The following is a 12,957-nucleotide window of genomic DNA, read 5'->3' as shown; positions in this document are numbered from 1 at the left end:
TTTTATGGAAGAAAAAAGGGCTGATTAAAAAAAAAATACAAATATCTACCTATTTTTGTGAAAAAGAAATATCGGAAGGATAAACCTGCTGGGTGGAACAGGGATGTGATAGGGATGGCAGGAACAGCATCCTGAGATGTTCTGATTTGTCAACATCAACGTTCCTTTTTTTTTTTTTTTTTTTTTATCAAAACAGTAAGGACGGAGGAAAAAACTCAGCTGAAACAATCAGACACAAATGAACCTATGTGAAATGAATCATGGAATCACAGTGAAGGGGAGAGAAGTTAAATGAGGAACTTCAGAACACAACTGCGACAACACAGACTCATTCTAAAATAAAATTCCTACTAGCTACTTGGGATGTTGAGGCAGGAAGATCATGAGTCTGAGGCTAGCCTGGGCAACTCAGTGAGACCCCGTCTCAAAATTTTAGAAGGATCGGGGTTGAAGCTCAGTGTCAGAGCTCCCAAAGTTCAATACCTAGTACAAATTAGTGCCAAACAACAACAAAAAATTGATGTCTGCAATTTATCGACACATGTTCTCCAAATGTATGTACATAGAGCATGAATGAGTGGCAAAGCACACAGGGCCAAGCACTGAGAACCGGTAAGTCTGGGTAGAAGGCATGAGGGAGTTCTCCTAACTATCCTGCCACTTTTCTGCATGTGTGAGATTATATCAGAATAAAAACTGATGCACAAGGGGCTGGGGTTGTGGCTCAGCGGCAGAGTGCCCGCCTCGCATGTGTGAGACTCTCAGTTCGATCCTCAGCACCATATAAAAACAAATAAATAAAACAAAGGCATTATGTCCAACTACAAGTAAAAAACAAATATATAAAAAAAACAAAACCCAAAACAAAAACTGATGCACAAAACAGAGAAAACGGACTCGCCTCTCATCGTTACCCATTATGCTCAGCACGGGGTCCACAGAGAGCACGCCATACAACTCGAGGACATCGTTCACTTTGAAGCCCTCCCAGTCTTCGTAGACCTACGGCAACCACAGGAGACACAACGTCAGAGCCCACACGGGCAGCCCAGACAGTACTGCCGCTGCAGGTCCAGGGCCCCGGAAACTTGGGCCCAGGAGGGAGCCGTGCACTTCACAGAGGAGACCAAGAGGGCAAGGTACTGGCCTGTGGTCACGGCTAGTCAGCAAGGTAAAAACCCAGGCCGACCAGTGCCATTTCAACAAGCCATCCTTCACAGAAAGGGCTGCCCAGAACGGGAGATAGGGCACACGTCATCTCAAAACCCACCAGCGAGCAGGAAAACCAACCCGGAGCTCCAGGATGGTCAGTGTTAGACTTCCTCAGAACCCATGCAACATTTAGGGGATTAATACAAAACACAGCGTGGCCACGGGATGTTTCACAACAACAAACTTTCAAAACCATCTGTTGAAAGGGGCTTTTGTCAAAGTCTCCCATTGTAAGGCAGGATGCAAGCAAGGACGAGGGAGAATGTGGTAATTTCAGCCCCAGCACTGTGACTGAAGAGCCATTTAAGTTAAAGCCACAACGAACACAAATGGAGATTCTCAGTGATCATTTCTGAACTTCCTAACTCTTGTTTACCTATCAGTTTCAAAAAACCAGAATAAGCAAGACAGAACAAATTTTTAATGTTTTTTCTTCTGTTTTAAATATACGTGAGAAATGGGTTTTAATATGAAAAGAAAAAAAGGCAAAAATGAAATAGATATCATACTAGAAATAACACTAGGAAGGAAGTAGACATAAATTAAAAAGTTGTTCCACTTTTGCTTTTGATTGTTGAGAATGCTGTGGTAGCCATAATAATGGCCCCTCAAAGCCTTGGTGTCCTAGTCCTTGTCAATGTTACCGTAAGCGCAAGAGAGGCTTGCCAGTGTGACTGAAGACCTCGACATGGGGAGGTTACCCTGGAGTACGAGGGTGGGCCCAGTGCTACCACATAAGTCCCTAAGAAGGGGACGTTCTGGCTAATGGTCAGACAGAGATGTGGCTGAGAACGGCAGGTGTGTTATTGCTGGCTTCAAGATGGAGCTTCAAAGGGCCCTGGCCAAGGGTGCAGCCTCCTCTAGAAGCTGGATAAGGCCAAAACCAAACTCACTCCCAGATGCTGCTCTAGAGCCTTGAGAAAGGAATTAACCCCAATGAGACGAACATAGACTTCTGATCCAAACCCCTAAAATAATAAGCTTCTGTCGCCACAGGTCTCTCAGGTTTATTGTCATTTATTATAGCAGCAAAACACACATAAATGCCAAGAGGTTTCCATTTCAATTTTGAGACATATAACCCACCGGTCACTGTCAGGACTTCATTACCTTTACAAGGCAGGCAGGGCCCTTCTCTCCTGGCAGTGGGAAATTCAGATCAAAAGGGGAAGAGAAGTTGAGGGAGCTCAGCTGCTGCCCGGTGGAAGCTTCTGTTTCTAAACGCTTTGGTTCTCCACACCACTGAAGGCCGCCAGCACTCCCTAAGTTCAAAGAACACGTTGCACTTAGTCATTGCTAAAGCCTCCTGGCGAAAAAGAACATTCCAGAGTGCCTCTTAAGTTGATAATGACATTCTTCATCTCAAAAAGCTCAAGCTGCTACATGATTTAAAAAAATATACCAAAATATAGAACAAGAATATGGATTTGAAATTTTAAATTCTTTTCCTACCATAAAATGGCAATCAATTGCTCCCACCCAATCTCACATAAGCACTTTAAGACGTTAATGTTCAATATGGCTACTCTGACACGTCTGATCCAAGAATACACTCTCTACTTACAACAGAACTCTTTGGGAGAACACACATTTTTTCTATTACAATCAAACAGCAATAAATCCATTTACTGTATATTTATTAATATCCCTTATGCAAGAATCAGACTAATTACTGGGAATATACAGATCATTAAAAGATACTTCTGAATAGTTCACATTAAGGCTGATAAATAATCAGAATCAAAATGACACCTGTCATACAACAGAATACCATTCAGCAATAAAAAAGGAATAAACTACTGACACATTTAACGACTTTTATGGATTTTAAGGGAATCATGCTGAATGGAAAAAGCCAATCCACAGAGTTTACATAATACTTGATTCCATTTATGTGATGTTCTTATAATGCCAAAACTGTAGAGGAGGAAAGCAAATTAATGGTTACGAAGGGTTAGGGAACTGTGGGGAGGTGGCAGGGTTGGTCATTAAGAGGCAAGAGGAGAGAGCTGGGTAATAAACCCTCATGTATCTCCACTGTTGCAGAAACCACAATCTACACGCGGTAATACAAACAGAACTAGACGTACATAAATAAGCACATGCAAAAATGTGAGTTCTGAACTATCTTGATAGACCAGACCAAGGTCCATGCAAGATGTTACCCACTGAGGGTGTAAGAGACCTCTGTGGTATTTCTTACAAGTGCGCCCAGCTCTATACTTTCACATCTTGTACTATTTCAATACACCAGTAATTTGCATGAACTCTGGGGTAGATAAAGAATACTTCCACATTTGTACATTCACAATTCTAACTTACAACATTAAAATATGTCAGCATTAATGCAATTCACAAACGTGAGTTCCTAAGGTAAAGTAACTTAAATGAAGTTCATTAGTGCATCTGTTTACCCTGATGGTTAAATTTGCTCTCTAAATCCAATTTTGCAGACAATCAGACTCATTTGTTTTCTCTTCTCCCTTTAATTTTCACTGATTAAAGGTGCAAAAGGGAAGTGAACATACAAAAAGGAGACCTATAGACAAACCTATTTACCTGCTTTGTTAAAGAAAGCTACTGTTCATGAAAGCTGGGATTGAGATCAATAATGGTATGTAGGGATTCTGGAATTCTCTAATCATTAAGAAAATGCCAACTTTGGTCTCCTTATTTTAATCAAAAGTAACCATGTTTTATGTGTGTTTTAAGAAATAAACCAATGCAAATTCATGTAATATTTAGTATTACCACATTTTCATATTTTTCCTTTGATATTTTTAATCTTATAAAATTAAATGAAAGTACCAAAAAGAACATGAAAAAAAAAGTTTCAGATATAGGAAAAAATAGGGTAAAGTACTAAACTTCCATATTATTTAAGAGTTGGGATAAAAATAAAAATGAAAAAAAGATAGAAGATCTTTTCTAGCTAACCACTTGAGACTCTGAAGTGTACATTAAAGCAGCTGCTTCTCACTAAGTGATGCCTAATTGCTCAATTATGAAGCATGGTTTAAGCAAAGAGTACTGTATCAATTCTCCTACACACTGGGCAAGGGCCTTGCCACTGAGTTTCATCCCAGATCCAAACCTGTCTATAATACAAATGTGAGTGAAGCAGAGTTGCCACATCATTACCAGCTCTTAAATCTATAAGCATGTTATACAATAATTAAGAAAATGAGTCTCCTGCAAGAGAACAGAAGTCTATGGCAAACCTCCTGGCACACACTACCTGCTTGTCTGGCACCTGCATGCTGGTCTTTCTGTTTATGAGGCTGTAGGTCCATATCTTCATCATCTTCATAACTCCTCTTATGACGACTGGGAGTGTAGGATGTTGAGGGGCTGACACGAGCTTGGTTTGCATTGACATAGGCGTTAAATGAATAGTTAAGAACCATGAACGGAGCGATGCTAAATTATGCTAATTATATGATTAATGAAGATTAGTGGTTTGGTAATTCAGTAAAAATGAAATATTTTTTAAAGGAGGCTAGTCTTCCAGTTTGGGTCATGAAAGTGAACAGGTATACCTTATGCCCCCCACCCTCGCTGGAAAAAACCATCCAACTGGACAAAGTAAGTGAAGTGACCGTTTTCAGCCACTGAAAAACAGGGTCATGGGCTACAATGCTTGAATGGGGAGATGTGCAACAGGAAAAGCCCCATTCTGGAGTTCTCCGTGGGAGATACCTCCCTAACTGCAGCAGAGAGGCCTGGAGGCCCCATACTGGCCAGGCAGAAGAAACAGAGCACATTGTTCAGGGCTACTGAAACAACTAAAATTCACAGAAAGTACTAGACAGGAAGCAGCTGCAGACAGAGGTGCAGAAATCTGTGCAGATGGAAAATCTGTTCCTCTGGCCGGATATCCTGAGTCAAGATTCCTCAAGGCCTTGCAGAGAACAGCTGCTGGTTGGCCAAAAATTAATGGGGACTCTGAAAGTACTAGAACTGGACCTTTCTGAACTGAATATCTCAGACCTTCAGAGACCTAGACATGGCACACCTCATGAGTAAGAACTGCATCCACCCACCAAGGGCTGCTCTATGCCCACTAAGCAAATCCCAAAACCATGCCTTCAAAAGATCAAAGCCATCTAGTAAGCTCCCTGTCAGAAACAAATGTGAATTTTAAAGACAGAAGACTGAATTCTTTACAATCTACGGTAAGAACTAAGACATCCTTATGTATGTGAAGAAGCAGGGAAATGTGACCTATAAGAAGGATCAAAAGCAGTTAACAGAAGACCTGGATATTAGAATTAGCAGACAGGGTACTACAACACAATTATAACTCACAACTTGAAAACCAAAGACAGGCTAGGTGTGAAATACCAGCAACTTATCAAGAGGCCAAGGCAGGAGGACATCAAGTTTGAGGCTGGCTTCAATGAGGCCCTAAGCAACTTAGTGAGAACTTGTCACAAAACAAAAAATAAAAAGGAGCTGGGCGCAGTGGTGCATGTAATTCCAGTGGCTCAGGAAGCTGAGGCAAGAGGATTGCAAGTTCAAAGACAGCCTCAGCATGGGCTGGGGATGTGGCTCAAGTGGTAACACACTCGCCTGCATGCGCAGGGCGCTGGGTTCGATCCTCAGCACCACATAAAAATAAATAAAGATGTTGTGTCCACCAAAAACTGAAAAATAAATATTAAAAAATTCTCTCTCTCTCTCTCTCTCTCTCAAAAAAAAAGACAGCCCCAGCAACTTATGAAAGTGCTAAGCAATTCAGTGAGACCCTGTCTCTAAATAAAATATAAAAAAGGGGGTGGGGTGGGGATGTGGCTCAGTGGTTCAGTGCCCCTGGGTTCAATCCTTAGTAACTAAATAAGAAAATAAATCAAAGGTAGATTTAAAAAAGTAAACAGAAGAGAAATATTATCAGACAAACTAAAAACAATCTGAAAAATCTACAACCATAAAATAAAACACCTGAAATGAAAAACAACCTGAATGGACTTGACATGAGATTGTATATAAGAGAAAAAGTGGGTGACCTTGATCACAAGTCAATAGTAACTGTCCAAACTGCAGTAAAAAAAAAGGAAAAAGATTAACAGACAAATAGGGGAATCAGTAACAGAGGACTTATTAGCATACTCAGGAGCCTGGGCATTATCCCCAAAACAAGTAGGGTGGGGGGGGTCAGAAGTGAACAGAGCCCAAGTCACCGGTACAAGATTCCAAGGAGTCAAATAATCATGTACCTCAAGTTCCAGAAACACTGAGAGACTGGGACAGGAATAATATGAGAAATGATGACTGAAAAACTTCCCCAAACATTCTGAAAAGTATCAACCCACAGAGCCAAAAAGTTCAACAAAACTCAACAAGAGAAACACATAAAACACTCACATACATCACAGTTAAAGTGCTGAAAACCACAGAGAGGATATTTGAAGCTGCCAGAGAAAAACAAAAGACATATCACACTAGGAGAGCTGTAAGAATGACTAACCTTTCATCAGAAAATAACGGAGGCCAAGAGACAATGGCGCAGTATCATTAAGACACTGCAGAGGGGAAATGCACGTCAATCAAGAACTCTATATCGGGTGACAATATGCTCCAACAACGAAGCTGAAATAAAGACTTTTTCAGTTGAATAGGAACTGAAAAAAATTCACCATGAACATATCTGTTCTAAGAAAAAGAAGGTTTTACCCTAACTAAGGGAAAGGATTCTACATTAAAAAAAGAGATAGAGGGGGATGGAAATGGTAATGTGTTCACAAATAAAAGATGTATTTTCTCAATTTTTGTAGAAGATGACTGCTTTTTTGTTCTGTTTTGTGTAGTTTGGTTTGGCTCTGAAGACTGAACCCAGGTACATTTTAATACTAAGCTACAGCCCAGTCCTTCGAATTTTATTTTGAGACAGGGTTTCACTAAGTTGTAATTCCCCTGCCTCAGCCTCTAAAGTGGCTGGGCTTATAGGTGTGCACCCTCACAACCAACTAACAACTGCTTAAGGCAAGAACAGTAACATATTATGGGTTCTTTAATTTAAGTACAAAGGAAAGACATGATAAAACAAAGGATGAGAGGAGACAATGTGGACAGACACACTGTCAATGGGTCAAAGACCGTAGGAGAAATCACAGAGAAGTCAGAAAACATTCTGAACTGAATGACAATAAAAATGACAAGTCAAAATTCATGGGATGCAACCAAAGCAGTGACTAGGTAAGTTTACTGCTGTAATTGCTAATTTGGGGAAATCTAAAAATCAATGATCTGATTTTTATATTTCTCCAAATTCTACTTTAAGAAGCTAAGACAAGGGGCTGGGGATGTGGCTCAAGCGGTAGCGCGCTCGCCTGGCATGCGTGCGGCCCGGGTTCGATCCTCAGCACCACATACCAACAAAGATGTTGTGCCTGCCGAAAACTAAAAATAAATAAATAAATATTAAAAAAAAAAAAAAAAAAAAAGAAGCTAAGACAAAATTTGCAGCAAAACCAAAAGGAAGGGACTACAAGTAGAAATCAATGAAACAGAGAACAGTCAAAACAAGAGTTGGTTGTTTAAGAAACCCCTAGCAAAACTAATCAAGAGAAAGAGAGCGGGGCATAGTGGCGCACACCTGTGATCCCAGCAGCTGAAGACTGAGACACGAGGATCCTGAGCTCAAAGCCAGCCTCAGCAAAAAGCAAGGCACAAAGCAACTCAATGAGACCCTGTCTCTAAATAAATTGCAAAAAAGAACTGGGGATGTGGCTCAGTGGTCGAGTGCCACGGAGTTCAATCCCCAGTATCAAAAATAGTAAAAGAGAAAAGGCCAGGTGCAATGGCACATGCCTGCAATCCCAGCTACTTTGTGAGGCTGAGGTAGGAGGATCAAAAGTTTGAGGCCAGACATAGCCATTTAGCAAAGCCCCACTGCAAAGTAAAAAGACCTGGAGATGTAGCTCAGAGGCAAAATGTTCAGGGTTAAATCCCCAGTACTGCCGGATAATTACATCAAGCTTACATTCCTGAGAATGAAAGAGACCAATGCTGGATATCCCACAGACATTATAAGGAAAGCAAAGGAGATGGAGATGCTCAGTGCTTGAGGGGCAAGCGGAAGGCCCCAGGCTTGATCCCCATCAGTGCAAAATAAATAAATAAATAAATGATCATAAATAAAAAGAAGACTTAGGTTTTCACGATCTCCTCTCAAAAAGAACCAACATGTTGGGGCTGGGGATATGGCTGAGTTGGTAGAGTGCTTGCCTCGAACGCACAATGCCCTGGGTTCAATCCCTAGCACCATGCGCTCGCGCGCGCTTGCGCACATACATACACACACACACACACACACACACACACACACACACACACAAAGAACCAACATGTTGTTTTCCCTTAAGAAAAACAGAACTCGGGTGGGGGTTGTGACTCAGTGGTAGAGCGCTCACCTAGCATGTGTGAGGCCCTGGGTTCAATCCTCAGTACCACATAAAAATAAATAAAAATATAAAGAAATTGTGAGTTGGGAGTTTATAACCCACTTGAATCAAACTGTGAAAGATGATGTATTAAGAACTGTGTAATGTTTTGAACGACCAACAATTAAAAAAAAAAAAAGAAGAAATTGTGTCCAGCTATAACTAAAAAATAATATTTTTTTTAAAGAAAAGCAGAACTCTAATTTGAAACTATTTTTAACCTAATTATCATGGTATTTTTTCAGTACTTATAAATCTACCTCCACTTTTTTAACAGTATTTCATTATAGGAATGTATTGGTAATTTTAGAATTTCTCAGTGATAAATACTAGGTTGTTTTATGTTACTAAAATAAAGCCACACTTTGTAAATAATCAGTAAAAGTGTTTTGTCGTCTCCCGCCCCCCCACCCCACCCAGCTAGCTAGCTAGAAAAAAGACTAGAAACCTGAATCATAGTCTTTTTATTTAAAGAAATATTTAGGAACCATTCAGTGCGTACGGTTCAGGTAAAGGATATTTCTTTTACCCACGTAGATTCCCCAGGCACTGGAACACAGTAGAAAGTCTGTCTTTCCAAAGTTGTAGATCGTGGAGAGTTTAAATCAAGTTCTTGTTGAGGCTGTGATATACACAAAAGTATTTTTACAAATAACAAAATTTTTAAAAAATTAGCAATGTTTTCATATTACTTGTTACACAATAATAACCACAGTAACTGTTACCATAAAAGTTAATCAATAAGCAACTAATTCAAAACTACCATTTTTTTCTTTTTTAAAAAGGAAGCTAATACTCATTTCAAATGCAATAATCAATCCACCACCTCCCTCATATCCATAACATAGTCCCTCAGATTACAAAATTAATCCTTTGTAATCCTTTCAAAGACAAAGCAGGGGCTGGGGGGTGCAGTTCAGTGTTAGAAAACGTGCTTAGCATGCACAAGATCCTTGGATCCTGGGTGTGGAAAAAGAAAAATACAGAGCATAAACAACCCTCTGAGCATGTGGCAGCATCACAGAGGCACAGCCTCAACGGGCCTTCAGCCCATTTCCAGATGCCAGGATTACTGAGCTACATCACACCACCATGTACTGGGGAAAGTTGTGTGTTAATTTACCAGTCTCATGTGTTAGGACTTCTTAAGCTCAGGATTCGGTAAGCATCGATAAAGTTGACCCCTTAGACTTGGCATGAGTTTTACATTTGGAAACACTAAAAGATAAGATACTGGGAGGCCTAAAGTTCATCATGTTTGAGATTAAACAAACTCAGATTTCAAATGAGTTCAAATAACTACAAATAATTGTTGGAAGTTGTATTTCTGTTTAATATAATTTTTTTGTGGTAATCTTCCAAATTAGGGCTATTCTGTCACATCTGCCCACTGAACTGGCATTCATCAGAAACAAATTCTCCTGAGGTTGGTATTATTATTATTATTTTAATTTTTTTTCTTTTTTTTAGTTGTAGTTGGACATAATACCTTTATTTTATTTATTTTTATGTGGTACAGAGGATCGAACCCAGGGTCTCATACGTGCTGGGCGAGTGCTCTACCGCTGAGCCACATCCTTAGCCCCTGAGGTTGGTATTATTAGGGTTTTTGTTTTTTATTTTTTGGTGTGTGTGTGTGTGTGTGTGTGTTGCTGGGGATTGAACCCAGGGCCTTGATAAATGGAGGGAAGCACTCTACCAACTGAGCTAATCCCCAGCCCCTGGTATTAGGGTTTTAAAATCAAGCTCTTGCTGGGCATGGTGGCGCACACCTGTAATCCTAGTGACTTGGGAGGCTGAGTAAAAATAAAAAGTAAAAAGGGGGACTAGGGGTGTGGCCCAGAGGTAGAGCACTTCCTAGTTATGTGTAGGTACTGGGTTTGATCCTAAACACCACATAAAAATAAATAAAATAAAGTGCCCCTGGGTTTAATCCTCAGTACCTACCAATCATTCAATCCATCAATAATCAAAAAAATCTCTTGAAGTCTGGATAAGTAACAGTTAGATACCTGGAATGGAAAAGTCTTTTTCTAAATCTAAAACTAAGATTCTGGGTCTATAAAGCAGACCTAGAACATAGGTAACTCTAGAGGTCTCAACTTCCTACAGAGGCACCTGCCTGGTCAATCCCCCAATACTGTCACTTAGAATATTTAAAAGACAGACACTAATAATAACGATAGCAAGAAAACCACATCAGGAAAACCACTAAATCCCCACCTGTGATCCTTGTTTTCTTTTTAACAGTTGACAATCAAAAGTCTGGGTTGCAACAGAAACATATAAAAACGCATACAGCAAATTATGGGAGACATTTATTTTGACATGCTACCAATCATCTTTTTCACTATTAAATGTGAAATAAATTTAAAACCTTCCCAGCTGTGCCAGGCATGCTGAACAGGTGTCAGAATGACATTTAACTCAATTCTGTATTTAAAAAGCAATGCAGGGCTGGGGCTATAGCTCAGTGGTAGTGTGCTTGCCTAGCATGTGTGAGGCACTGGGGGTGTAGGGGTTCGAATCTAGCACCACATATAAATAAGTAAAAAATACACAACTAAAATAATAATAAAAAGTCAATGGAAAGAAACAAAGAAATTGCAGATTTCCCATGGCCCCCCTTTAACTGGCTTTCTAGTGAATTTCTACTTCAAAACCGTTACAATTACAACCAATATTCTGCTTTCTTCTCCCCATTAGTGATGTCAGAGCTTCTATTACCTCTTTCCAATGAAAAGTTTACTAAAAACAAACCAAACCCCAAAACAATGCTATTTTTAAGCTGAGGGTGCAGCTCTACAGTAGACCATGGGCTTACCATGAGCCAGGTGCTAGGTTTAATCCCCAGCACAAAAATAAATAATAGTAAACAGCTAAGTGGGCATGGTCACTCATTCCTGTAAATCCAGCTACCAGGGAGATTGAGGCAGGAGGATCGTAAATTTGAAGCAAGCCTGGGCAACTTAGATACGGTCTCAAAATTTAGGAAAAAATAAAGACTGGAGGTGAGGCTCAGTAGTAAAGCGCCCCTGGGTTTCATCCCTAGCACTGAAAAAATAAATTAAAAAAAAATAAATAGAATAATTGAAAAAAGTGCATAGAAACAGAAAGTATTTTTTTCTCCCAGCAAAAGAGGATGATTATATTTAACTGAGCAAGTGCAAAGCCTAATCTTTCACTTTCATTAAAAAAAAAGAAAAAGTATCATGATCAGTAACCTTTTAACTAAATATATAGATACTGGGCATAAAAAAGAATTTTGTTATTTAAAATATGCTCTCTTTTGCTGGGTGCGGTGGTGCATGCCTGTTATCCCAGTGGCTCTGGAGTCCGAGACAAGACAAGAAGATCGCAAGTTCAAAGCCAGCCTTGGTGAAAAAGCAAGGTGCTAAGCAACTCAGTGAGACCCTGTCTCTAAATACAAAATAGGGCTAGGGGTGTGGCTCAGTGGTCAAGTGTCCCTGAGTGGTTCAATCCCCAGTATCCACCTCACCCCCAAAAATCTATCTTGTAAGAGATCTTTAAAAGAAAGAAAGAGGTGGGGGAAAGACAACAAAGATGATGATCATCAGAAAAACAAAGCCCCCCCCCAAAAAATTTTCACACAATTTTTTTTTTGAGGTGGCATTAGGGATTGAGCCCAGGAACACTCTATCACTGAGCCACACCCCCAGCCTTTTTTATTTCAAGACTGAGTTCTGCAAGTTGCCTAGGCTAGCCTGTCTTCTGAATAGCTGGTATGTGCAACCTCACAGGGCTTTCATGTGATTTTTTTTAGAACTTATTTATATACAAGTCAAATAAACTAAAGACTGACTAAAGGAATAATGAATTCTCTGTTCAGGGAAAAAGTTCTTACTAAAAAATGTTATATCTCTTAAGGATACATACCCCACATTCTGCTATATCTCTGTATTTTCCAAAATGAAGAACCTATGGCCCAAAACAAAGGATAAAAGTGTTATATTAATATAGTTCATACCACAAATCCTAAGTATAAAGTTTCACAAAAAAAGCAATACCTACACGTGCTTTTGTGTTTTGGTTAACCGTCTCATAAACTCCCATGTAAAACTCAGGGTCAAACATATCCTGAATCATGCAACGAAATTTCACAAAACTGTTAGGTTTCAGATAATGAAGGGGAACTTCATTCAATGAGGGTACCTTAAAAGAAAACAATCAAGTCAATCAACAAAATATCCTGACAATAAATCATTAAACACATATACACACAAAACCCAGACACAAATTGTCACATGCACACAATCAAGCCCTATCAAGATGTTAAATGATC

General features: G+C 39.7%; 1 protein-coding gene across 3 annotated transcripts in view; it reads right to left on the bottom strand.

Moving 5' to 3' along the window:
- Mcmbp (minichromosome maintenance complex binding protein) overlaps positions 1–12,957 on the bottom strand; it is a 39,718-nt gene that overhangs the window by 14,118 nt on the left and 12,643 nt on the right. For all 3 annotated transcript variants that reach the window (XM_078039985.1, XM_078039916.1, XM_078039953.1), the window contains exons 3-8: positions 12,687–12,827; positions 12,552–12,593; positions 9,175–9,276; positions 4,451–4,595; positions 2,323–2,474; positions 902–1,002 (exon numbers count right to left, since the gene is read on the bottom strand). In XM_078039985.1, coding sequence (XP_077896111.1) covers positions 902–1,002; positions 2,323–2,474; positions 4,451–4,595; positions 9,175–9,276; positions 12,552–12,593; positions 12,687–12,827 — 683 coding nt within the window. The remainder of the gene's footprint in view (positions 1–901; positions 1,003–2,322; positions 2,475–4,450; positions 4,596–9,174; positions 9,277–12,551; positions 12,594–12,686; positions 12,828–12,957) is intronic.

Source organism: Ictidomys tridecemlineatus, chromosome 1 (assembly GCF_052094955.1).
Source record: "Ictidomys tridecemlineatus isolate mIctTri1 chromosome 1, mIctTri1.hap1, whole genome shotgun sequence".
NCBI classification, from domain to species: Eukaryota; Metazoa; Chordata; class Mammalia; order Rodentia; family Sciuridae; genus Ictidomys; species Ictidomys tridecemlineatus.
The sequence above is the reverse complement of the archived record's forward strand: the minus strand, read 5'-3'. Positions and strand labels throughout refer to the sequence as shown.